Source organism: Takifugu rubripes, chromosome 6 (genome assembly GCF_901000725.2).
Source record: "Takifugu rubripes chromosome 6, fTakRub1.2, whole genome shotgun sequence".
In the NCBI taxonomy this organism is placed as follows: Eukaryota; Metazoa; Chordata; class Actinopteri; order Tetraodontiformes; family Tetraodontidae; genus Takifugu; species Takifugu rubripes.
The window spans coordinates 3,662,568-3,690,419 of record NC_042290.1 but is presented as its reverse complement, the minus strand read 5'-3'; the positions used below and the strand labels follow the sequence as shown (position 1 = coordinate 3,690,419).

At 43.7% G+C, this 27,852-nt stretch overlaps 1 protein-coding gene across 7 annotated transcripts in view; it reads left to right on the top strand.

Moving 5' to 3' along the window:
- Nucleotides 1-27,852, top strand: part of vav2 (vav 2 guanine nucleotide exchange factor) — a 118,835-nt gene that overhangs the window by 65,727 nt on the left and 25,256 nt on the right. For all 7 annotated transcript variants that reach the window (XM_029837195.1, XM_029837194.1, XM_029837192.1 and 4 more), the window contains exons 3-4: nucleotides 15,825-15,883; nucleotides 24,357-24,425. In XM_029837195.1, the coding sequence (XP_029693055.1) occupies nucleotides 15,825-15,883; nucleotides 24,357-24,425 (128 nt within the window). The remainder of the gene's footprint in view (nucleotides 1-15,824; nucleotides 15,884-24,356; nucleotides 24,426-27,852) is intronic.

Sequence of the window (27,852 nt, the reverse complement as noted above, 5' to 3'; positions counted from 1 at the left end):
CAGCCATGACCTTTATTGTTCTGACTATAGACCAGGAAGCTCCAGGGAAATGAGGTGACCTTGCTGGGGAGTAAACGTTGAGGGACACTAGCTCAGACTTTATGTCAGTTTTAGCACGTCAGTGACGGTTGCCGTCTTCTGCAGGCCCCTAATGGGGGGGGGGGGGGTTCTGTGTACAGGTCTTAACCTGTGTTGCTGTGTCATAAAACCAGTTGTAGATTCCAGATTTGCCCACTGGGGTCATGTCAGTCTCCTGGCCACATGATGTCATTCTAAATGCTTCCTCTGTGGTCAAAATATGCACATTAGACTTGGGAAAACACACAGCTTTATGTGCACATGTGCATGGAGAGACTGACATGGAGATTGAGACAGACAAAATAGATTAAAGTTGCATCTGTGCATTTTTTGAGAGATTAATTTAAGCAATCTCTCAAAAAAAAATTGGTGCCTCCCCACCCCCCACCCCAGGCCACCACACGGCGCCCCCACCTCCCAGCCCGACTTTGCCCTGTACATGACAGCGAAGCGTGTCACATCCTTCCAAGCCTCCAAGGTTCAAGTTATTGAAAGTGTCACTGTCTCTTTTGATTTGTCCCCGGGACTGTGTGCATGTGCAATGTGAGACACTTGCACAGCCCTCTCTTTATGCCCCCCCCCCCCCCCCCTTCCCGTTGCATGCATTATTTTAGGAGGTTGTGCATGAACTGTCCTCTCCACTCTGGGCTGATCCGAGGGCTATGTCGTCGCATTAGTTATTTAAAGAAAACCCAGCATGAACGTTTAAATAAATCTGCATCTCTTCAAATGGAGGGTTTCTTGTTTTCAAGTGCCCGCGTGAGTCAGGCTCTGCAGATTTGGAGAGGGGTTCTGAGGAGCGTACCCCAGTAGCAGGTGTGCTCACTGAAATGGCAGCTAGAGGACATCAGGGACAGTCCCGTGACTTCCAGAGACAGGCTGCTTTTGACCAGTCAAACATCTTTACCATCTTTGGGCGCACAAACCGAAAAAATCAGAACGAATAAAACTTCTGAGTTCAACGTAGTTGTCTTGACTGTCGTGAGACAGTGTTGGGGAAAGTGCTGAATTCTCCCCCGGTGGCAGATCACCTGCATTATTAAGAGCTACAAGTCGCCGTTGCTCTTAAATGCTACGAGCAATTGACGAAGTTTGTCTATCGTCTTTCTCATGTGCTCTAATGGCTTTTTTATGTAAAAGAGCACTGTTTAGCAATAAAAAAAAATAGACAGGTGGGGTGTGCTCAGCAGGTTCTCGGCTGTTTTTTTGACAACTGACATCTTAATGGATTTCCCTGGTTTAAAAGTCCTTGTTTATAAGCCCACAAATGTCACCACAAAGCCGGTGACTTCTCCCTGAACCCGCCTTTCTGTTTGCATTTCTGTCAAGGCAGAGAAGCCCATGATTGTTCACGAGGAAAAAAGGATCTATTTCTACTTTTTGTGTCAAGGGTGATAGGCTGTTGCTTTTATACCACTGAGGGACAGTTCCCTGCATTAGCTGTGGGGTCCAGCAAGAGGCATTCTGGGAGTACCACGGAGGGAAAGTGTTGATGTGTCACCAGCCTGACATTTTATTGTCAGATTGAGAGAATGAGTTGACTTGTTCTTCTTTTTCTCTATAAAAAAAAAAGCTACAAATGGACAATTGGGAGGTCATTTGAGGTCCTGACTCTATCCGCCACATCTGTCCCTTCATGACCAGGACGTGTTGTTCTGGAACTGGACGGATTATGTGCAATGTCAGTCGTGAAACGGCACGATTGCGTCGAGCGTTTCTCCCCCAGCAAGCTCGCCGTGCATTAGTTACACGCTTCTGCTCATTTTTGTCTGCTTGGCATATGTTCGTTTGTGTATGAAATGAAAGCAGCATGCATCAGTGGACACAGAGGATTAAAGATGTTGTCTTTTTATTCCCCAAATCAAACTCCTGCGTGCGCCTGTCTTTCCTGTTGCTGCCGTTCCTTTGAGAAACAGCAGAAGCGTCACGCACAGGTTATGGCTTTTTCATCTTTTGATTGACAACAGGTGTGGCACATGGGGAGCCTTGTTACTATGGTTACTGGTTCCTGTACATGGTTAGCTTGTAAATTCACCAGTAATGCTAAACCTAAAGAACTTAAAAAAACAACAAACAAACAAAGAGCACCTTGATTAAAGTATTTTACAGCATTACTTTATTGCTGACATTTTGTGAATATTAATAAAATGTACATAAATAAATATTGTGGTGTGTCAAAACCATCCAGAAAAGAATGTTTTCTTTTTTCTTTCCCCGTGTCGTGAAATGCACAACTGCCTCTTTTGGAGATATATACCAAAAGTGGGGAAAGAAATCAATGTTAGTCATTGTTAAAAATCCCAAGCAATCCCTCCTAACTCTCCATCATCTTGTCTCCCTGCCCCCATCGTCCCTGCGTTGTCTTTGGTGTGAGGCTGGAGACCCATAATGAGCCTCTGTCTGTTCTGTCAGCCGTGTGAAGCTATGATGTGTCGCCCGTGCACAGCTTTACTCTCCCAGGCCAGTGTCTGTGTAGAATAAAGGCTTCTCGCCAGTGTCTCCGTTGGCCACTGGGGGATGAAGGCAGCTCCCATAGACTTCTGTGTGACACACCTCCACACAGCTTTACCACAATGAAGCCTCTATTCTTAATGTGTGCATGAGAAATCCTAATAGTAGAGCTAACAGCTAAGATCTATGACCATCACCGTGGTTGCTACACCACACTCTTGTCTCTTTCCTATTTTTACACCTGGTTTGTTCTTGTGCCTGTAAATCGATGAGCTGCGATGATGAAACACTCCCGTCTGAGGAAATATCCAATCATTATGAGGTGGAGTTTGACAAGCTAACAATTTTGGTCTCCCAATTTTCAACAGCTAATTGAGGAGCAGGACAGGAGTAGATCTGTGACCCCTGACCTCTTTGTCACAACAGGTAGGGTAAGGTTACAAAGAGGTGTATTGTCTGTACGGACTCAAAGGTCATCAGAATGTGAGGGTTGACAGGAGGATAAAGATCTGTAAAAGTCCTACAATGAGTTGCTTGTAGATGAGCAGAGGGGAGGTGACTGACCCTTGTTAATATCCACCATTACGGACAAGATCCTCACATTCATAAGAAGAAAACTCCTTTTTGCATCTCTTAATTTACAGTGTCAGGTCATGCATCGTTGCAAACTGCTTCAGTCAAGCTCCTCGGAACATGCACCCTCTAGTGGGACCATGTTCTCCTCAGTGCTCCTGAGGCGATTGTTGAGAACACGTGTATCCGACAAGAACAGCAGAAACTACATCCTGATGTTAACAAGCCTGTAAACACCCAGAGGGAGGGTTATTTCTGAATTATGATTGTTTAAAAGAAGCTTATGACTACAATGGAGGACACTTAAAGCTGTCCTCCTGCTCAGTGGCATGTGCTCAGTGTGCAGTCTGGGACCATATCCTCATATGCACTGTCAGGACAGTTAAAGGGTGTAACTGAACAGACGGGGGGCAGAGTTCATCGTTCACACACACATGCAAATCATTGCATTCATGATTCAGTTAATTCCGCAGCACATAGAAATGCATTCCTTGACAGAGCAGCACTGTAACAGGTGCAGCAGCAGAGCACAAAGTAAAATAGGAGGCTTAAATAGTCCTGTCTCTAAACAGTGGTGTGTATATAACACATCAATCCTCTCTTTTTCTGTCTGGGCTCCACCCATCCAAGATATACAGTCAGTCTGTGGTGAACCAGGTTCTCCTCTCAGGCTCAGAGAGATGAAACAAACACACACACACACGCACACACGCACAGATGTGGAAATTTGCAAGCAGATATCGCCACACGCGCACTCTGTCTCACTCTCACCCAGACATGCACACACCACATGCTCAAAGAAGAAAAGGCAGAAAGGAACTACATCCCCCATCTCTAAACTATTATGATTGTTTGCTTTTTTTTCTTTTTTAGTAGAGATGCTGCATTTATCTCGTGGCACTCTGCTCAACCCGGCTGCCTGCCTGGGAAAACAGTCCCTTGATGCATCATAACTGCGCCGCTGAGCTCTGCTGCACAGCAAACCGGGATTAAACGTGCTGTGGCAGATATATTTTGTTGCCTTCTCCAGGCGAGACGGATATTGATCTTTTCCAGTAAAGAAGCTCCAGAAAGTAGTGATCTGTGGGAGATATGTAACAAGTGCAAGACAGTTAGCCAATAAAAACGTTTTTTTTGTTTTGTTTAAAAAATAAGTGTTTGTTTTGGCCTTGTTTTCCCGGCATATTGGTGAAATGTTCTTAGTAATTAATTTGTACAAATCATAAAAGTGGGAAGTGGCCATAAACCATTGAGATCCGACCCCTCTCGTAAGAAAACTGCCCGCAAAGCCAACGTCATGACGACATCAGGTCTTTTAACACTCTTTATGTATATTTCATATATATTCAGATATATTTCAGGGTGGTGGTTGCTCAGCCTGTTGGGAACTGGGCTGAGAAGCGGAGGGTTCTTAGTTTAAGTGCAGACAAAACATGGAAGGTGTTCTGGTAGTAGGAGGAGTTGCCACAACACCTTCAGAGCCCTGCCGAGGTACCAGTGAGCAAGGTACCGAAGCCACAAATGCTCATATAGGGCCTGCGATGAGCTAGCAACTCATCCAGGGGTGGACCTGCCTTCACCCATTGTGTCCCCTCCCCATTAACCCCAAACAGGATAAAGAGGTTAAGAAGACAAGCTTTATATTTTATATAGTGCGCCATGCATGGGTGTCATGGTCCTGCCATTTGATGCTAACTCTGGAGCTGAATGAAAAGAAAAGAAAGCTGCCTTTTGTGTCTTCTGACATGGGAGACTTAACTCAAAGCGGGGGGAAATAAATAAATAAAAACACCGACATCTTAGTCCGTGTCACCATGGCAGTTGCTGCATTTGTTGCCCGTAACAGGCAGCGGTCTCTTTCATGTTTGTGGGACAGATCAACATAAAACAGAGCTTCTAAAGACAACTATGGCAACCACAAAATGTTCTTGTGTTCCCAAGCGACATGCTGGCGTTGGTGGAGAGGTTAACTATAACCTCATAAGAGAGAATTATTCACCAGTGGGGCGCTGCAGCGGGGGCCACCTAACTTTAAAGCTGCGGTCCCTCTGCTCCCCCCCCCACATCGCTATGCATTATTCTTTTTTTGCTGTCTGTTCACACTGGCTGACGAGCGTGGTCTGCTCGCCGTAGCCTGCAGCTCTAAATACCACATCACACACACGGCGTACACATTTTCCTCATTTTGACGCCCTCACTGTTGCTGTTAACAGTGTTTTTAAAGTCGGAGAACGTGAAAATATTCAGCGCGACGTGAAGGGGGGAGGACTGGAGGACAAGGAGTTGCGGGAGGGGGGTGGGCAGAGCCTGGAAGTGTGACACCGCACAGACTGTCAGCATTGGCTTGATGTGTCTGACCTTCCTGAAAGGTTAACAGTCTCCGACCCCCCCCCCCCACCCCGATGAGAGACGGCGTTCTCATTGCCCGGTCTGATATGTCGGCCCGGCTGCGCGGGACATCATGTGGAGTGGCAGCACAAACAACACCCCCATTCAAGACTCGCTCCCCCATTTTGATGTTTGACACACACGCAACATGCATACACTAAAAAAACAACGCTTTCACCCCCATGCATCACAACGTGGTGCTGTTATTTGGTCAGCGTAGCCCCTCCCCCACCCCACCCCCACACCGCGTCGTGTCACATCAAAGGAAATATTAATAAGCAATAAGTCTTTTTGAAGCGTGTCTCTGGGTTGACAGAGCAGGAATAACACCCCCACCACCACCTTTTCACATACACACCCACGCGCTCCACCCCCACCCCCACCCCGCCCACATGCATCTGCTGCACCGTGAATAGCACTTAGTGTGAAATCCAATCTTTTTTGGTTTTTGACGTCTTTATACGTGTCTGCCATGTGAGCTGGTGGCACTTTAAATCCACATTTTCCCCGCAACAACTTCTCCTTCCACTTAAAACCTAAAGCACCCTGGCTGACTGTTTTACTGACTGACAATTTTCAGTCATCTTCCATTATTCCATGTCATCGAAAAGAAAAATAGGGGCATTGATTCCTCAGAACACAGTAGGAGACGGGAACAGGAAATGCAAACAGTGTGTACAGTCTGTCACCCTGATGAATCCAGCCAGTCTTCTTTCCGCTGCCCTCGCGCCCCCAGCCCATTTCACACATTTGCGTCTCCCTCGCCACTCTGCCAGGGACGGCGTTAGACCGAAAGTGAAAGATGTCCATCATTCCTTCCTCGCCGTGGCGTTTAGGGCACGCTCGCACAAGGATCACACACTGTGCCCACACATCATTGTTTGTGTTTCCCCGTTCTAGGTTGCATTGCCTTGCAATGCTGCTTAAGCAGGCTGCACACATGAGGAATTTCTGGATCTTGGAGGTTTTTGTATCGGCCAGAGACCCCACACACGAGGAACATGTGAACATTTTGGGTCGAACTGTGTGGTGTGCTGTGCTAATCTCAGAACCGCACACATCATTATCCTGTACCCTAGAAGATCTGTTTCTATCCACTGACTCTTCTGCATGCACATCTGTTGTTGCCATTTGACCTCTGCTGTCGTTAACAAGCATCATCAGGCTACAGTAACTGTTTAACCTGACTTGTTCAGTGGACATGTGAAACTGTGACTGTGTCAGTAAACCAATAAGCTAAGAGTCTGGTTTATATTAAGCTTCTTACTAAATTGTCTCTTATTTTAATGCTAATTACCGACTCATTAGGCTATAAGCATTGTATTTTGGTTTAGAGGGAGCAAACAACACACAAGCTTGCTCATCTGTATGCACAGATGGAAACACTACAACTTCCCACGCATACATATGGACCAGACAACCCACACATGAAGCCAGCATTGACTTCTGCAGCTGAAGTTTCCCCTAATTGGTTCGGACTAAATTTAAATGATATGGATGCATCCCATTCCATCATTTCCGTTGGCATTTTTCTAACATCTTCAATTATTAAAAGCCTCCGAACAAACATGCAATCAATATATGTTGCTTTATCTTCCTGTTCAATTTTTGCCCAAATAAATCTCTTTTTATTGAAAGTGACCAGTGTTTTCTTCATTTAAACTGGCTTCTGCTGCTAATGTCAGTCGCACACTGTCCTTTACCTCCCATCAGATGGGTCGTATACATGTATATGATATTGCAGTTCATGCTGGGAGGTTTGAGGCTCAGGGCTGAACTCAGATTGGCACAGTCTTAATACTTGTTGACACTCTATGCTGACAGATGCCTTCAGATGTAAACAATCCGCCTGACATTGAAATTAGCTGCCTTTAGACATATCAGGACCTGAGCTTTCCTCATGTCTTCTCCTGGGGACAGAAAGCTCAAGGGGTCACCATTCCACACTGGTGATGATTGTGCACTGGTAGTATTGGGATTTATATACAATCCATTTATTAAACAGCTAAAGTTAATTAGCTTTTTTTGAGGAAATAGACTTTGCAATGACATCAAACTTCCTGCTTTAGCACTTGATATTATTTGAACAGATGGGTGCAGCAGCAACAGCAATCCATCCTGATAGGTTGGATTGCTCCCCATTGCCTTGTGCCTCCTCTTCATCCGTCAGTGGCATTAGGTGTCTCACAGACAGGGTCTTAATAGTGGCAGAACGAGGGGGACAGGGTCTCTAATGGAAGCCCTTTGTTCAGTTGTCACTTTCACTGCTCCCCTGGAAGCATCCTGCTGGCCAATCAGACGGTCCAGCCAGGTGGCGGCCACGGTGCTTCTGCCACCGCTAGACTGCATCTGCCTTCACGCTGGACTGACGCTTCTTTCTTTTTGACCTGGCAATTGTTTTTAGCCCCGTGGCACATATGTTTGACTGGTATATTTTTATTGCCAGTTGAGGGAAAGTGAGCCTTCTTCTATGAAAAGAAATCTTGTGGAAACAACCCCCCTTCCCAATTTTTGCAATTGTTAGATATGCACCACCCTGAATAAATGAATTATTCCCCAGGTTTTCCTGATTCATTACCATTTCCGTGTCCATCCCTGTCCCTAGAATGGAATACTTCCCTCTTGTATTAGGCGCATATAAAGGTAGCCACAGTTTACATGCATCTCCCCACTGGGGAAACACTCTGCTGTGTGATAAGGGTTTTATAGAGCAGGGAGCACCCGGCAGAGTTGAGGGAAGCAGGGACGCAACAAAAAAGATCAGCTATATTGCTGTCTATGGTCACAGTAAATTGGAATATAAAGCACCGGTGTGTCTCTGCAGGTTTCATCTTGCTGAAGCCTTGGGAGACGAGGAGAAGGCTCTAAAAACCAGAAATACTCCAATAAGCTGCACACGCGCTGAGGGGCTCCATGTAACAGCAGAGCTGTACCCCCACATGAGTGTCAGAAAGGGTTCTGGTCTGATTAACGGCATTTCTGCTAAATTATGCCAATTTATGAAATATCAGTGATGGTAATAATACCGATACCGTGTGGGAATGGAGTTTACTCTAACCGGATTATTTTTATGACCTCACTTCTCATTTGTGCTGTTTACTCAGCGTCTACACCCGCAGGCTTGAATGTCACGGGTTCTTTCTAAAGCACACTTTACTGCAGAATTGACAAAGTGAAAGTTATTCTCCTGTATCTTGACACCTTAAGTGCAACAACAGGAAGTGGTTTATGTTGTCCCTCCTTTATGGACTAAAGAGACATCCAGCATGACCATTAGAAATCCAATACCGACAGCATAAAGGATCCATTAAAAGACTTGGGTCCACCGCGCCGTACATTATCCAGCCACAGTAAGATATAAGAAATAAGGAGAGGGTGGTGGCAACAACCCAGCCATATGAACTGTCTCCCTGGGGAGCTCATCCATGAACTACTGTCCAACACAGACCGTTATTTTCAGTTCATTCACATCGTCAGCTGCACAAAGTTGCCTTCAGAAGCTCAACAGCTGGAGGTGCCAGCTGTGTTTATTTAAAAATAAATATGACAGGTCAGTTGGATCGTATGGGATCCTATGCTGAAGGAGCTAAAGAGGATCCATACCAAGGTGTTCTGAGAGCAATTTCCTAAGAAAGGAGCACCTCCACTCAATCATTCCTCCAATTATAACATACCTTCTCTGATAAATCAAATCAAATCAATCTTTATCTATACAGCATCTGTTACAATCAGAATTGTTTCAAGGCACTTTCCAGAATCCCAGGGCCTGATCCCGGACAAGCAAGAGGGAAAGGGAGAGAGAGGGAGAGGGAGAGGGAGAGGGAGGAGGAGAGGGAGGAGGAGAGGGAGAAGGAGACGGAGAAGGAGAGGGAGATATGTGGATCTAAAACACTGTGACTCTCGGTTAACCACACATTGTAAACTTGTTGCCAGTGTCCAAGCCCGAGCAGAGGTCTATCCCAGACAAACAAACAGATTTACATTTTGGAGAATCCCCAGTAACATGATGAAGTGCTTCCCTCCCCACCCCCTTCTCCAGGCTCTTTATCTCCTGCAGCAGAAGGGTGTGGGCACACTTCCCTCCCACAGCCCAGCTGGATTATGCATGTCAGTCTAATTCCATTCGCGCTCTCTGTCAAACCAGCACGTACTGGACTGACATGCACCCAGAGACACGCATGCAGACACACACGCACGCACGCATGCTCAGGTGCCCGTGCTCGATAAGGTTGAAGTATTAGCCTCATCAGACCAGGTTGCTCACATCATGGGAAATCCTATTTCCTTCTATCAGCCCCGGTTTGCTCTTATCACCACAGCCTGCCCTAAAGCCTTAAACCCTTGTGTGCCACACGCCCCCCAACAGCTTGGTGTCAGGGATCATCGGCTAATGCACGCACCAGGGATGAAAAGGATTTCCAAAAGTTGTCTGCCCATGAATAAAAAGACAACATATTTAGGAGAAAAGACTGATCTACTGTCTTCTTTGGCCCTTCTGAGCTCTGTTTATTACCAGTAATGAGAAATGAATGTGAAAATGAGAGGATCTCTATTAAACTCATGCGTTTATCAATCGTTGTTATGACTGAAAGCTGCATTTAAAACAAGAAAAAGGTGTTATTTATATTTAGGTTTGCTCTCTAGGCATGTCCTCAGATCAGGGTTTTATGCTGCATAAACTGAGTTGTGCAGTCTGTAGACGGCTGCATTCATCATTTCAAACTGGAGCGCTCATCAATCACTACTGTTTATAATGGCCAAGCAACCACAACAACCCTGGTTCAGTGTGTGCAACTAAACACTTGAACAACAGAAATTTTTCATTCTGAATAACAACAGATGCTTTCAGGGTTTTTGTATCTCTAGAAAGTAAAAGCTTGCAGTGTTCAATGAAGTGTGACAGCTTTGTGACAGTGACTTCATAAGAGGAAGGATCAAACAATTACATTAGATTTAAACTTTGCTGATGGTCCAACCCCAAATGCAACAATTTGCACAGTTCTTCAGCCGCCCAGCCATTCATGTAAATACCAAACGCACAGAAAAAGGCAAAAAAAACAACCTGTTTACTTTTATGCAAACATTTTCTCACCTGTGCTCTATTTTTTGCTTTAGTGTGACTTGTTTTAACACCTGAGGAATGGTGTCATCTCTCGCTAGTGTGAATTGTTGGAATCACAAACACAGGAAATAACCCGCTGTTGTTGGCAACAGAGGACAAACTATAGGACTAAATTCTGCTAATTTCTAACCACTATCTACCAAATAAAAGTTTGTACACTGATTTACTCTTTTGGGATGAAAAATAGGTGCCCGGTTTATAAAATGGCTTCTCTGATGGAAGTTTGATCATAAACTGTATTAATAGAGCTAATTTCTGGGCAAAGATTGAATTTGAAAAGGTTTTATTCTTCATTGTTATTGCACTGCTACAATGACATTAATCTACTTGTCAATCAAAATTGTATCAAAGCTCATTTTGTGTATCCCTGTCGGCACTTTACCATATAATTGGGACTGCAGGGAAACCAACAGAGGTCTGGGGCCGTGAGCAAAAAACAAACAATATAGGGATTAAATTTTAATGATGTCTGTCTATAAGGGTCAAAATAAGGAGTGAAAAACAAATTTCATTACCTCATTGACACATGTTCAATCATTTGATAAGGTGGAACTGCTAGTGTGAACATTCTACCTAAGAACACATTTAATGCAAACTCATTAAATGTCCGGATTGTTTTTGTAAAAAAATAGAAAAATAGAATAGCTTATGAATAACTCGCAGTGGAAAAAGCTGCTGAGTCACATCCACGTCCTCCCACTACCTCCCAAAACTCCCCATCTTCTTACTTGTCATCACCTCATCTCCTGATTTATTACGACTGAGCTGGTTTCACCATCAGTCAGTTGAGATAAGCAGCATATTTTTTTGTTTATTCTCAAACTGGGTCCAACACTATCAGCACTATCAGCATTGGCTGTCTGAGATCAGTTAAATATTTAGTAGGTTCATGATTTAATATGATTTACAGTAGATTTGGGCTGAATTTTTATTGCTATTTTGTTTGGCCATCGACCGTGACGCTTGCATCACTAGTGCATAGTAATACCTGCCCTGCTAGCACTTTTTTTTTTTACATGCTAGCACATTATCGGTCTTTGTGCGTGTTTGTGCGCATACACATGGATCACAGCTCAGGAGGCTATGTTCCAGTGATTCTCTGTGGCACTTTAATGAAAACATGCACTAGTAAGGTGTGAAACACAGGCAGAGTCACGCCTCAGCGAGCAGATGCCTGCTTGGTGATTAAGCGTGAAAAGGGACGGGTCATGGCGATAGCTGCATCTGCTGAAGAGGCCAATGCTGTTTATTGAGTACAATTTGCTCTGTTGTCTTCAAAGGTCACAGGTCCAGATCAGATCAATGGTCAAGGTCCTAAAGCTAACTAAGCTCTAAAAATGATCTTTCAGCACATGTCATGTCACAGAAAAGTCACCAACATTTCCCTAAAGACTACAAGACCTTGAGCCATGGAAATTACATTGAACCCAGCCGTCGTTTTCGTCGTTACACAAGCTTTAGTGACACTGATTTTTTTTCTAGTCTCAGCTTAGGGCTCATAGCCATTTTTGTCCAGCAGTGATGTTAAATGGGGTCTTTGGGTCAGCAGCAGCTGCAGCGGCGCTCTTTCTGCTCCCTCGACGAGGCTTTTCTTGCCTGTACAGCCACTGTGAAATCCCCTGTAATCAAGCAGCTGGAAGGTCCGCTTTGAGGGGGATTTAGTGCTGCGTGGCAGGTGCCAATCTGCCTGTAATCATGATTTACACAGGCCCCTGTCCCGGTGGCCGGCACCAATTCCACCGTTAGCATCACCAGTCACTTGTGTTGAGTTTTTTCTTCTGTCTATGAAAAAAGTCTGCATGGCTGGATTTATATAGTTTTACATTTATTTATTTAATTATATGTATTATTTCCTATATAATTGTGAGGATTATTATTTAAATAATTGTAATTAGTGCTCATGAAAGTGCCATGTGTATTTTTCCCCTTTATCCATATACAAGTTTATTGTATATTTACTTTATTAAAGTATCAGTTTTTCTCCTTTAACTATATCGGAGCCTTATCGCTACTTTGTGTACAATTTAGCGTCATGTAGCAGTGACACCAGGTAGTAGGAATCAACCAGCCCTTGTGGGGGTGGGAAAAGGCAAAAATGCTCAAAGGTGGATGTTGTGGCGTTTCTTTTCGTAAATGATGTAAAAAAAACTACGAAGAGAAAACAATCAGCCTGGGCCACGGGAAGAAAATGACAGAAAATAAGAGAACAACTCCCAGAGCCAGACACACACGCACACACGCACACACACACACACACACACACACACACACACATTCGGAAACTCACATGCTCACACGGACACTGTCCTTCCTCTGTCTCTATTATTGATGTTGGGCACGCTTCGTTCCCACTCAGCCATCTGTTCTTGACTCTCCCACTCTGTGCCCCTTTTGCTCCATGCCTACCACCACTTTGGCAGGCTGGCGTAAGCAGAGCGGTGTTGTCCTATCAAAGTGTGAATGCCTCATAAATATCCCACGATATCTGTGAATTGGTGATAGAGAGAATATCCCCAAGAGAGACATGGGGGGGCTTGATTTGCCCTGTTTCCTGGATGTCTTCCAAAGCATGGATTGATTTGTGGTGTGAGATCCAATCATGTCACGACTACTTGAGCTGTAAACAGAATTGGCATCAGGATGTTCTGTGACGGGCTGTCGATAACTTTCTGCAGCACGCTTTCCAGAGGGTCGTCAAATCACAGCCCGCTGGTTTTTGGCTCCAGGTTTGGTTTTAATGTACTTGGATCTCTGTACATAACTGAAGCCAAACTGCCAGGGGAGTCAGGGGAACGGTCACACAAGACCTCACTGGGACCCAGCTGGGACAGGGGCCATGTGACACGTGTCTTTGCAAACACCTTCTTAATCCATGGATGGGGTTTTTAGCCTTCTCATATGCACCAACACCATTCTCATGCAGAAGTGGGACATCTGTGTGTCCCGAAGCGTTTGCAGGGTCATATGAGAGTAAAGGTCTTTCCTCAGGCCATTCTGGGATGATCAAGGTTAGATAAGGGGTCAGGAAATCTAAGCTATCACCCGTTTGAACGGCTTGTCTTCCCCTGATTTCTTGGGGCGTTAAAGTAGCTTTATTCGCTGGATATGCCAGAGTTACGGCCCCCTGGGGAGTCTGAGATGAGAGGGAAATTAATAATGTGTGGGGACTCAAAGGCTTTGACTGAACCAGAGGATCAGAAGAGAGTGAAGAGCGCATTAGATGTAGAAAGGGGAAGAGAATCAGGCAGACAGGCCACCTCTGAGCAAGGGCTGGAAATCAAACACTCATTCATTTTAACTCACCCAGAGACTTCAGTGGTCACGTCTAGATAGCATGTTGGTTCCAGTCCACAAGGTCCTTCAACACGTGTGTTCACGAATGGCCCAAACCACTATGTGTCCTCAAAACTGGACAAGTTGCACCAGTGTGATATCTCGGTGGGGGACCACACAAGGCTGATTATCACAAGACCGTCAGAAAGCTTCCAATGAACTCACTTGATGCCTGTTTAAAATTAGATGGGTAACACGTCTTACTTCATCGGTTGCCCTGGAAACAGATTGCAAATGAGTGTTTCTTACCCACGCCCAGAGGGTGTCACGAACTGTGAGCTCTGCCAGTCCCATGACATGTTTTTTTCACCTTATGGCAAGCAAATTCCACATGAAATAATAAAGCAGAACAAATATTAATTGCAAAGGAACCCCAGATTTCCAGGCCCTCCACAGTCCTTGATTTTCAATAACCTTTCATCTTTAAGACCATTTTCTTTTACTTGCCATCTTCAACCCATTTACAAAAGCAGTGCAAGCTAATAAAAAGCCAGCAGACAGAGTTAATTATGATGCGGAAGCCATCAGCCATATGTGACCACCCCCTCCTTGCTGAATGGTTAGGTGGATGAATCACCAGCCAGCAAAACAATGCTTCTATCCACTGTGCATTAACCAAGCTCTTCCATAAATACCCTCTGTCTCTCTCTCTTTTTCTGGCTACCTGCAAAGTGCAGATAGATTATACAGTATGTTAACAAGCTACATGATGGTGAACTGGCCCCATACTGGTGCCATTTAGCATTAACACAACCGCCTATTCTGTGGGTCTTTAACAACAGGGAAATGACCTCCTATCAACTCATTTGGACTCTTTAAGGTTTGCAGGCTGGGAATGCTTGACATGAATGAACGAGACGTGCGCTGAACACACTCCATGAGGATGCCAAGTGTGATCGGTTCGCACTCCCCCGCAACAGCAGAAACGAAACAGAAAGACCGAAAGGGTTTGGTCAAGAGCACTTTAATGAAAGTGTAGTATCGGCCCATCTTGAATATTAAACACTAGGTGGTGCTGCATTGTGTTATCAGCCAAGGGGGGCTTTGATGAGAGGCTGTCAGTGATGCACCTGCCAAGGCAGAGGGGATGAGATAACAATTTTCTCTTCCCCCTGTCGAGGAGGCATCTGGTATTGTCACGGTGCTCAAGCTGAAATCCACCCAGCAGTGGCTAATGAGGCGTAGGAGCATGTGTGTGTGTGTGTGTGTTTGCTACTTATTGAAGACGAGAATACAAATTGGTTCTGCCCAATGAGGGCTGTTTGTGGAAGGGAGGAAAATCTGACCAGTCCTGACACCTTCAGAGATCTGTTTCAGGGTTAAGCTCGGTGTTGAGGTCACGGTTAGCTTGGGTTTAGGGTAACGGTTGGGCTTTAGATCTGATGATTAGGGACAGGGGCGTGTGTGTCTTTGTGTGTGACTGCGTCCTCTGTGTAATTAAAATACAAAATGGTGTCCATCCATCTGTGACTGTCTTTCTGGGCGTCACCAATAAGGCACCGGCCCACGTGATGTTAACACACAGTAGCATTCTGGGAAAGTGCCAAAAAGCATGCTAAATGTTGGCTCGTTATAGGTCTGTGGACTATTTAACAATTTAAGTGATCTTCTTTTACATGAAATGTATTTATTTATTTTGAATCTTGTTGATTGCTGTCCCTGAGGTTTTATTGAATTTGAACATTTTTTGGAGGGTGTATTTGTACAAAAATACAAAAAAAATGTTCAAATTCAATAAAACAAAATTTGCAAAATGGTTATATCATGTTATTCATTTTGTTGAGCAAACAAGTGTATTATAGACTGTTAAATAATGGAAAACAACAAACATTGTAATTGAATTGTTTTATGACGGATCTTGTCTTGTTTGTAATTCCAGGTCATCTCCTCTCTGTCGAGGATCTCCCACCACAGCATCGCACAGGTCAAAGGCATCAGGTATGTCACTTCTCCGATATTATAATCCTTGTATTAATGTTGCAGCCTAACGTTGGGATGCAGATGAGGATAATTTCATTTCCCTGAAAGGTCAGGTTGCTTTTTTTAGGCGATTAGCTGCGGCCTTTGTTCAGGCAGGCTTAGATGCATCTGTTACTCTGATTGTATCGCCGTACATTAACCAGTATCAGAAATAAATTATTTTGTGGTTTGCTTCACACTATGAGAGTTTCATCAGGCCTAAAATGGGCCTGTGATTTCCCATAATTTCATCAATCCGCCTGGAGCTTGGCAGCTCACCGGTGCCACATAAAAGCAAACATTTTATTTGTTTGAGTAATGAGTTGATGCCACATTCCCATTAGGAGCCATGCCAGAAAAAGAAGGGAGGGGAAGTGAAACGCTAGAGAGGAGGACATGACGACTCCCCTGCCATTAATAAAGTTAACTGCTGGCTGAATTCACTAATCTCCAACTATTTTCATTCTGACCTGAAGACACATTGGAATTGATGACCCTGTACTTTTCATCCCCAAAATTATATTATTTTCGATAGCCAACAATAATTACCCTCGCTGGGAAGGTTATGTGACAGCTGGTGTTTGCTTGGTTGTCTGTCTGACTTATGTTAAAACAACTCCAAAAGTCATGAATGGTGTTTTAAGCAAACGTTGAAACTACAAGGTTCAAACCGAGCATCAAAACGGGTAAGAAAGAGGATATACGTGACTTTGATCAGGACAGGGTTGTTGGTGCCACATGGGCTGGTTGGAGTATTCAGAAACTGCTGATCTACTGGGATGTTCAGACACACACACACACACACACACACACACACACAGACAGACACACAGACACACAGACACACAGACACACAGACACACAGACAGACAGACGCAACCATCTTTTTAAAGAGAGTTAGCAGCAGTTGTTGGACAACAGTGCCAAAGACATCAAAGGAGAATGGGCAGACTGGTTCAGATGGTAGAAAGGCAAGAGGAACTCAAATAACCTTGAACAAGATGGGCATCAGCAGCAGAAGACCACAGAGGTGCCCCTCCTGTTAGCTACAAACAGGAAAGTGAGGCTACTCGTCATACATGCTGGCTTACCTTGGCCAACAGAAGATTAGAAAAATGTTGCCTGGTCTGACGAGTCACAATTTCAGCTGTGATATTCAGATGTTTGGGTCAGAGTTTACCTGCTGCTGACCATGGCCGACCCTTTATGACCACAGTGGACCAGCCTCTGATGGCTACTTCCCCATCTGGAACATGAAAATGAGATCACTGTACTCCAGTGGCCTCCACAGTCACCAGATCTTAATCCAGTAGATCACCTTTGGGATCTGGTGGAAAGGGAGATTCACATCATGGATACGAGCTGACAAACCTGCAGCTGTATGGAGCTATCATGATACCATGGAGCCAATTCTCTGAGGAATGTTTCCAACACCTTGTTACCAGTATGTCAGGAAGAATTAATACACTTCTGAAGGCAAAATAAACTCTTTCACTAGCAATGGAAAAGTCACAATAAGTGGGGAAATGATCTGCTTGGCGGAGATCTGGGCTCTCCAAGTTCATTTTTTCCAGTTTTGTAATTGGATTGTAAGTTCTGCGCAGCCTTTCCTTGGGTGTATTTCTCCACCTGCTCTCTTCATTTTTATGTGTTTGGCATGCTGGTTTATATTGAGAAGAGTGTAGTGAGAATTCTCTAAAAGGCTCTCTTGGTTGTACATGTGGTGTTGTAGCTGTTTAAAGGTGCACGTTGTTGTTTGTCAGTGGAATCAGCAGCAGTAAATGGAAAACAATGAGATGTTGAGCTGGCTGTCAGTTCCCTTAACGTCTTATAAATCCTTATGGGGGCTTTAAGCACCCTACTTTCTTTTATTGCTTTTGCTAGCAGTCTATAAATGAACATTACGCCAAAGGCCATGCACACGATAATCTAGTCTAAACAGGATATTGCTATCACATAGGACTGTTACACAACATTTTGTGCTCTGACCCCAGTTGGTCTTTGTTAAAGACAATTCTGCTGACCGTCGTCTCAAGGTGTAACCAGAACAGTCTGTGTGCTGGGTGGGCTTCAGTTCCATGTTACCCAATCTGGAAAAAGGGAACATTATTATTCCTCTTTCATGGCAGCGTCGCCTCTGGAGTGCTGTTCCATCTAAAACAAAAAAGAATGAAAATTAAACTGTCAAACCCTGAAAGAACATGGAAGCATAGTGCAAATGAAGCTTTTTATATATTTTGATTCAGCGGGACAAGGTCAAAGGTCCAATTTAGATAAAAAGCATATTAAACACCAGGTTAAAGCATACAAGTAAATAAAATATTTGCTGTATTTCCTGTATTTACGTTAAGCTTCATTTTGCAAAGGCTTTCATTGTTTTCTGAACCTCAATCTCTTTTAACACTATAATTTACTGTTTTAAGAGCAGCTGAGAATTTCTGGTTTTTACCTGAATAAATTCCACATTGTGGCATTAAACGTCCTCTGTCTCTCCGCGGTGGATCTGCAGGGTGATGGAATCGAGAGCAACCTGATCTCAAGCAGCAAAGATATCAGAATTGTTCAACTTCAAGAGGGAATCATTTTGGAAGGACCCTTGTTTTGTTTGCTTTGTGCGGAGTCCCCCCCCCCCCCCCCCCCATGGCCTGGCAGCGTTTTATTCTGGGCATCACATCAGGACACCCACTGACTTGTAGAATGGCCAGAGTTTCCCGGTTGTAGTAAATAATGTTGGTATCATGGCCACAGGCCACTGGTCCATCGGTACGCTGCCGAAAGCGCATTGATCTCATCTTTATTGTGTGTCTGCTCCAACAGGAGTTCATGTGTGTGTCACTCGCTCAGCACTTCACACACACAGAAAGGGAGCTTTGTTTTGTGTCTGCTCACATAATCCAAAGGAAAAATGCACGTTGTACACCGTCCTTTCGCCTGCTGTCTTTGCTTTTCTCTGTCAGCATCCTCATGTGAACCTGAAAATAATAACATTTAATTAGACTCTGATATTTGAACAGTTGGGTCGATGGAAAAAAATAAAATCAAAGCTTTAGTCGTGGCGATGACCCTTTAAATTCAAACTTTTTGCACAGCCTATAAATCCTCAATATAAAAATGTCAGTCAAAACCAAAAGTTAATCTTGTTTTGTACCTTTCAATCTAAAAAGCTAAATCCTCTTTGTGTTGAGACCTCTGGTTTCCATCTCTCGCTGTAGGCCCTGAGAGCTGACCTGGTGTTTCTCATGGATTATCTACAGTATAAGCCACGTCTCATCCTCTCTGTTGTTATTCACTCCCCTCATCTGCTTATCGTCTCTGTCCTCGGCTAACCCCTCTAACCTTCATCCCGTTCACGCTCTCACACTCTCTGACTTCCTCGGTGATTTTTGGCCGTGGGTGTGGCTGCTCGTCCTGGGCTCCAAAAGACGGGGTCGTGGGGTACAAAGGATGTCTGCCTGACATCTCCAACAAAAGGGTTTTGATCTGATCTACCCAGAATGGGACAATACCTTCAACTGTCACATCCCGGGTACATTTTTCAGATACATCCTTCTTTGTTAGGCAGTCATCTTTGAATGATTCGTTCCATTCTTTGTCTTTGTCTTCTGATTTCAAAACAACACCTTTGGTTGGAGTTGCCAGAGGAGCTAAAATAGACAGAATGTGCTGAACACACCAGGACAAATTGAGCACTTTACACATGCATATTTACATATGCAGCTACACAAAACACACCATGATCCCATTTCTAACCTACTACATAAGCCATGTATTTTATTACAATGTAATCCAATATAATGGGAGTCTTTTTCTAATTAGAACGTGGTGCAATTATATTTTTGTGGCAACTATCAATGACTAGTCGTTATTTACTGAATTAGGGATAAAGCGGTTCAGTAGACGAGATGAGATGTGAAACGCTCTAAATGGTTTTACGTTTATTTAACAACGTAATGCAGCAATATCAGATTTCTTGTGCTTCAAGATTCTTTATATTTATTACGTATAAATATACACAGTTAGATGTTCGGGCAAAGTGCTCCACCGTGAACTCGTACAGTTTAAAAGTCAATAAAAAAACCAAAATGGACAGAACATACAGAGTAAATGTGTCCATATGAATATGATGTGGAAATGGCACATGGCAGCAATATGATAATCACGATAATAGGGATTTCTGTTACTTGTATGAGTGAGAAAAGCATGTGCATGTGGGGGTGAGCGTGGAGCAGAGAGTTCAGTCTCCTAATGGCCTGGAGGAAGACGCTCTTCTTCAGTCTCAGATTTGGCCACGCAGGGATGGAGTCCTTTGCCAGATGGCAACCACTGGAAGAGTTTGTTTTTGCCAGGGTTGTGAGGGTCTTTAATGATCTTCCCAGCTCTGGTGGTTCCCCTGCTTAGTGTAAATGTGCTGCAGGGTGGGCAGGGCTCTCATGGTGAGACTTCCTGTCTATGGCTTCTTCACCAGGGTAGAGACGTGGGTGGTCGTCACAGATGTGAACGTCGAGGCACCTCTACTTTTGTACTCTCTCCACCGGGGTCCCATTGATCCTGAGAGGGGTGTTATGGCTCCTCTGTGTGTCTCTCCTGAAGTCCATGACCATCTCCTCGGTCTTGGAGGTGTTCAGGTCCAGGGTGCTTCACCGACACCATGACAGGGATTCCACCTCTTCCAGATAATCCGCCCCCTGCCGTTAGAGATCCGGCCTACCAGCACTGTATCTTCCACCAATGTAATGACCATGTTGGAGGGATGAGAGCAGGGAGAGCAGAGGACTGGGGGACACCGATGCTGGGCTGGAGGTGTGCTGTTCAATCCTCACCACCTGTGGTCTGTCCATCAGAAAGTTCTGGATGCAGGAGCAGAGTGAGGAGTTCAGCCCCAGACCCCTGAGCATTGACACCGCTCTGTAGGGAACATAGGGATATAGAACTATGTCGATGCCTGTAGTTCCCTTTACAGTTGTGTTGGTGGGTGAGGGTGGCGTGGAGGGCGTGTTTGATGGCGTCGTCATCTCCTGTTTGAGACAAGCAAATCACTGTTTGTGTTTCTAGTTATCAACCAAATGTCTTCAAAATGGTGGTTACAGTTTAGCAGTTGTTTAGCTGATGTCCTTCAGCCACAGAAAAATCACCCCGTAGCTGTCACACATACTGAGATTAGACATGCGCTTGGATTTCATTCTTTTTGTGTTTGTTTTTATGATAGGGAGGTTCAGGAACACAACAGGGATCCCTGTTTGCACTTCCTCTTTCCTCATCCTATAAGCAAACCCACACGACATATGTAACAACACACAGACACACGCACACACACACACACACACACACACACACACACACAGCAATCACATTCCTCTTCCACTTCTCATTTTGTTAATTTAACTAATCATCGCAGTAGTTGATTTACACATGCAGAAGGTTTTCATTCATCTTCTGCTGCACAAACAAGCAAGCTTAGAAATGAATCTAATATCTCTCCCACACAGAAAGGAAGGAGACATTATGGGCAGGCATTTTACAATAAATGCTAATTGCAACGGCCTACGGGAGGTTGGGTAGGTTATTGATCGCTATAGAAACTAAGTCGTGTCCTGGGACCTGACACGGCTTCCTGTGCTCGACATTTGAGCTGCCCTCCCACCAAAGAACCGTTGTTCAGCTGTTTGACGACGGCGCGCGGTTGTGATCAGCCCACGCTGGGAATACTGCAGAAAACAACCCAATTAAAAACACAGAAAGAAATCGGCCAAAAACAGATAACGAGGAGAAAATGTGCCGGAAGGATAAGCCCATAAACCCCAACAACACAATAGAACACACAACCACTGCAACAACAATCACACACAAAGAGCTTAAAAAGCTCTTAAAATAAATATTTGTTTTAAATGTTAAATTTTCAAGCGATTACTTTTGATAGGATATATCTTTGTCATATTTTTGATTACTTGTTTATAAAAAGGTAGTTCAGCCTCTTTTATATGTTAATGTTGATTTAAATTAAAAATTTGGTAAAATCCAAATGTGGGAGCATCGCACTCTGGTTGAAGGTTAAAAACCAATCGATCTTCAAATTCCAGCTGAAAGAATCTGAAAATACAGATTCACTTCCTCCAACTCGACAAATGCAATTATCGTTCATTAGTATATAACAGAAATGATTTAAACTTTTAAATATTAAAAGTTTTATTTTTGAAAGTATCGTCTTTGACCAAGCTGTGAAAAGCCCAGAACAGGAGGAGGATAGAAGAGTGCCGAGTAGCCGAGGGACGACTAATCATTGGAGTTCTGATGAAATTATAAACACGGCTAAATTACACCTGGTTGGATCATTACTGCAAAATGAAAACGGCAGCGCTGGACATTGCTCCGCTCCACAGAAGCACACAGAGGCGATAGATGCCAACACGCACCTTCACAAACTATTATGTAATTAAATTTTGCCCTGCGGGACTCCATTAATAACTTATAATATAAAGCACATTTCATTGTAGGGAGCCATCAGATGAGGGTGTGTTGTAACACTCCTGAGGAAGCGCTTTGTGTGTTCATAACAGTGAGAGAGAAGGCAACGTAAATCAGATGAGGCAATGTTTTGTATCGTTATTAGCTCTTGAAAATGTTAATAAAGGCAACCACTTAAACATTTGCATTTGCAAATTTAATCTGGTGAGATTCTGTAGGCTGAATTTGCCGGGTGTAGGATGTGTGTGTGTGAGTACTTGTGTGTGTGTGCGTTTGTGAGAGAGAGGGAGGCTTGAAAGTGACCATCTGACCTTTGTCGAGCTGAGCATTCATTAACTTGATGTGTGACACTGTTTCACTGTGACCAGAACCTTAATTACAGAAATGTTCATAATTTACACATGTATGTGTCCTTCTGATACACACACACACACACACACACACACACACACACACACACACACACACCTTCATATCCTGAGGTTTTCCATGCTGAATATGACTTTTATGACGTATGGGATGTGAATCCTTTACTGTTCAGGGTTCTTTGTGGTCTGATTGTATCTTGCATCTCAATTCACTTCAGTGAAATGTCGTTGGTTCCAGAGACGCCTGTGATGATTGCTCTTTGGACCTGCATCCAAATGTTCTTCAGCTCGCTCCAATGCTAGATAAGCTAACATTTGCACTAATGCAATGTTTTTCATCAAAAGCACAGCTCGGTCCAAATCACATGAATCTGCTGTTTAATCATTTGCACTGTATATTGGTTGAATAAATCATTTTTAAATGATTTAATTTAATTTCACATAACTTCATTTGTAGAGTGTCTGCCAGGAAAAACAAGATTGTGTGTGTCTGCTTGCAATAGCTCAGAAGGAAACCAAATAGTGCTCTATACTAAACTTTAACAGAGGGAGTTTGTCAAGGTCAGACCTACCGGTAAATGTGTTTACCAGTAGAAACAGCCACCAGCTGCTATTTTGTGTGGGATTTATTTCTCTAGAACAGAATAACAAAGACAGCGTGCATCTATCATGGTGTAAACAAACAAACACTGCAAAATTGCAACTCAAACCATTCCCACGTATACTCGATATTAAATACTGACCCTGTGGATCATAGTGTACTGATGTTATTTCATCGTCCAGGCTTTAAACACTTAAACCAACTGTCTTTCACGCTGTCGTTGATTCTGAAACATTAGTGTGGTTTATTATCATGAACACAACCTTAATGATCTTAATGATCTTCAGTTGTGCGCAGCTTTATGCTAATAAGCCACAATTTATGGCAGTCGGCTCTCATGAGTGGAAATAATACACACTCGCGCATGCAATATGCATGATAGCTTGCAATTCAGAGTAATGAGTGCAGAAAGCAGATACCTTTTTAAAAGATTAGAAATAAATCCACTTTCTTTAATGAACCAATTGATTAATCATCCATTTTTATGCTCTGCCACTTCCCAAGAGTGTTCTGTTGAGTGGCTTCAGAGAAATCTGAGAGGAGTTAAAAATTGTAATGGCTGACGTGACTGTTATTTGTATTATACAGGTTCCAGGGTCTCATTATCACAGGTACCCTGATGAGTAGTGGGTATCACTTTACTTAAAGCAGAAAACCTGTCATTTTTGCCCTGCATTGCCCCAAAGGCTCCCCCAGACCACCTGGAATCATCTCTGTGAACCAGAGCGATCCATCTGACAGAAACCTCCTGTTTTTCTGAGAGGATTTTTGACAAACAGGCCTGTGTGAACATGCATTTTTCATCTGTCTGCAGCAGCAGTGTGTCGGTGTGTTTTCACATTGCGGTTTGTGAACGATGAGCCTGTTAAATGCATCTTGTCGCAAGGCTGAAGTGACAAAAGTGGCAACCTGGCAGATCAGAGACGCAGCTTCTGGCTGGAGTTTTTTCTGCCTGAGCACAGTCAGGTAATAAAATGTTTTGAATCCTCATTCACTCTTTGTGTATGTGTGTCTTTACAAGGCCGTTCCCATCAGAAGACACGGCTCTGAATGAGGATGACGTTTACCGGAGCCTGGAAGAGCTGGCAGAGTAAGTATACCACAACACAAACGTCTCACTGTATTACTACGTATTACCTCAAACTAAATGTTTAAATTGACCTTTAATCTAAATTCAAAATCCCTCTAAACTCTTCAGGCATGAGAAACAAATTCTGCTCCTTGAAATTGGGCCCTATATGATATTTTTAACACTTCCATAGCACCCAACACAGATACGGCTAGGTTAGAGGCTGTCATCAGGAGATGGTGAATGGTAAAGACACTGGCCATACAGGCTCAGCATCCCAGCAGGAAGGCTGACAGCATGGTCCAGATATGCTAATTAAAATGCATTCACTTTAAAATATGCGGCAAATAATTATGTCCTTCATTGTTTTTCATGTATAAAATCTATTTGGACAAGAAATAGTGTGATATTTCAGGAGTGAAATGTAATTGTCATTCTTTCTTTTCTGAATGTATAATTGCCAAAGCTTTCTGTCACTTTGCCTGTTTCCATGGTGACACTAGGGCTGCAGCCTGATGTGGCTGGCAGCCTGGTTCTGTATATGATGGATAGATAGATGGGATTTTCAGGGAGTCTTGGGCCCCCAGATCACTGACAGGAGCAGCTTGACTCAATAATTGAAAATAATTATGCAGTCTGGAATGGCTGTCGTTCACCAGATGATGGTACAGAGATTGAGACTAGGTGGCTGGAGATGTGATCTGTGAATAAATGATGATGTGGAGGAGGAATGTACTCTTGCTAGAGGAGAAGGGGTCCAGCCAAGCAGGCTAATGCGGGATTAGAGCAGATCTTAGCCAAACATGTAGGCCTGCGAGCTCTCAACACTTTAGCATCAAAGAGGTCTGAGGAAAGTCAAACACTTGCTCAAATCAAACATTTGGATTTCATTAAGAGGCCCAATTCATCACTTCCTGTCTGGACAGGATTGTCCATGAATCTGTTTTTTGTATTTTGTTTCAACATTATCTTATTCTAGATTAAAGATTAAAGCCCATCAGTTTGTCTGTAAAAACGTTAGTACGGCTGTAACGGAGCCCTTTGTGCAACCTGTAGATCTACTGAATGAATCAGAGCATTTACAAACATCAGCCACGGCTGCTCTTGACCTTTTGTAGAGATCATGTATGTATTTAGTGTCCTCAAAGTGCGTGCGCATAATTGATTCAGCAGCAAATAATACAATTTGACACTCGAGGCACGTCGGCCGCAGTACAAGTGCCCCTGCTTTCAAAGACTTTTTAATTACCGTAGCCTCCTACCGATGCGCTTCTGATTTACAATTAGTACTTGACTTAAACGTGTGAATAAGAAATATGACAATAATCGGCTTATCCCAGAAGTGCTCGTGATCACTGTGCTAGTGATAGCCGTGGCTAAAGGCAGGGTTCCACGTTTCCCTGCTCCATCTGTCTACACTGTTTTACATGCAGAAATCTCACACATGCCATGAGGGAATTTCTTCAAATTTGGCTCAACATCGTCTTGGATTCAAGGTTCACGTGGCTCGATTTTGTTATTCACACACACGCCTAAAGCATAAGTGTGAACTGATTTTCCATCCCACCTCAATTATAGATCCTTGTTTTGTTTGCTGCAGCACAAAATATTCTCAGGCTGGATTATGTTTTGTTTTGGGGGTTTTTTCCCACATTGCTTGCAGATTGCATGAGAATTTTGCATGGAGGGATATTGCACCAAGCATGGAATGCTTGATGTATGGTAGAACCATTCAGAAGCACCTAAAGAACAAAATTAACATATCATGTCACAGAAATTACATTAGCGGCTCCAGAAAGTAATCTATGAAATGGATTTCTGAGGTTAGCATTAAAAATGCTTCTTGTCACTTGTTGAAAATTAAATGGAAGATTGTTCAGAGGCCAAAAACTTGTATTGTCAGAGGTATGGAGAGAGAGGCACAGGTTCAGGTGACACTAATGGATTGAAGGTACAATGTGGGAAAAGCCATTTGTTAGATTGTTTGGTCCGAGGTAGTATGTAATACGCACATCCTGCAGTGGGAAGTGACTGATTTGAGAGGTGAGCTGAGGTCAATTACTTTGCTGGATCATTACCATATTTGCTATATCATGTCAGGGTGAGCTGCGTTCAAGTTTGCGGGAGTCCGCGTGGGCTCAGGAGGAAGTAGCTGTTGTAAATGTGTCCTACTGAGATTCCATGATAGGATGCTCCAGTCTGCAGACAGACTCAGTCAGGAAGAGGCCAGTCGGGGTTTAATTGAGGTCTCTTGGGTTAATGTTGTGTACCTGATATGCTTCTTCCCTCTGGCTGTGCAAAGTCAGGTCCTCGCGGTCCCTAAACTCTGTGTTGTCCCTGTCTGAAATGACTCCATTCTGGAGTTGACAAAGCATGAAATGTGGGGAGGAGGTTCACTGTGAAGTGTGTCCGTTCCAGAGCACAGCGTGTCACTGTTTTGCTGTCTCTTTTTTCCATTAATCCTTTGAGTACGTTGTCTCCAAATGTTAGGGAAGGGATTTAGCTAAGATATTATTTACACTTCAAAGAGTAACTAACCCCCCCAGACCACTTTCTTCTGATGAAAACAAACATATTTGTTTCAGTCATGGTCAGCTAGTTAGCTAGCATGAGGAGAGTGGCTGGCATCTCTTAACTGCTCCAGAAGCCCCATCAGTAATCAAGGCATTTTGGGGAAACTCCAGCCTAGATGCACTTCATCCGAAAACCTAGAGGTTCAGTTACCCTTTAGAGGTTTAGGTCAAGTGAGATGTTGTCCCTCCCTGTGACTATATGCAGGAATACATAATTAAAGAAGTCTTACTCCTACAGATCTATGCTGGAGTTGAAAGGAACAAAAATCTCCACCGGCTCAGAGTCCCTTCTGATTAACTACCTTCACATCCCTCTGTATAGCACCCCCTTCCTCCTGACGGACTCATTTACAACTGTGCTACATGCAGAACCACTTTAGCCTTTAATGTAGACTAATTGGCTTCCCTTTGGCCTTGACTCACAACGGCGTGTCCCTACTGCATGTCTCCTCACTTCCACTTGAAAAATATCTCCTTGGTTGGGTAAGAGGAAATCAAAACGGCATGTACGCTTAACCAAATTTACAAGCCACAAACCACAGAAACCAGGATAGCAATGTCTCACGGCGCCTATTAAAAACCAGTGTCTGCAGGATGTTACCTTCTAATGTTTGCATAGATTAACAAATGTGTTGCATGTCACTTAAAATGGATAACATTGTGGAAGAAAAGTGGAAAATGCAGCAAAAGGCTAAAAGTTTAACAGCTATGATCACATTACAGGGAGCTATTATTGCATTTTAGGCAAAAGTAGATGGTCTCTGCAGTATAGGAGGAGAAATTGTTGGAATGGTATGCATTAGCCTGCTGTTGGAGCAGATGGTAATACTCCCAGACAGAAGACTTAATAGCTGCAGCTAACTATGAAGGTTACA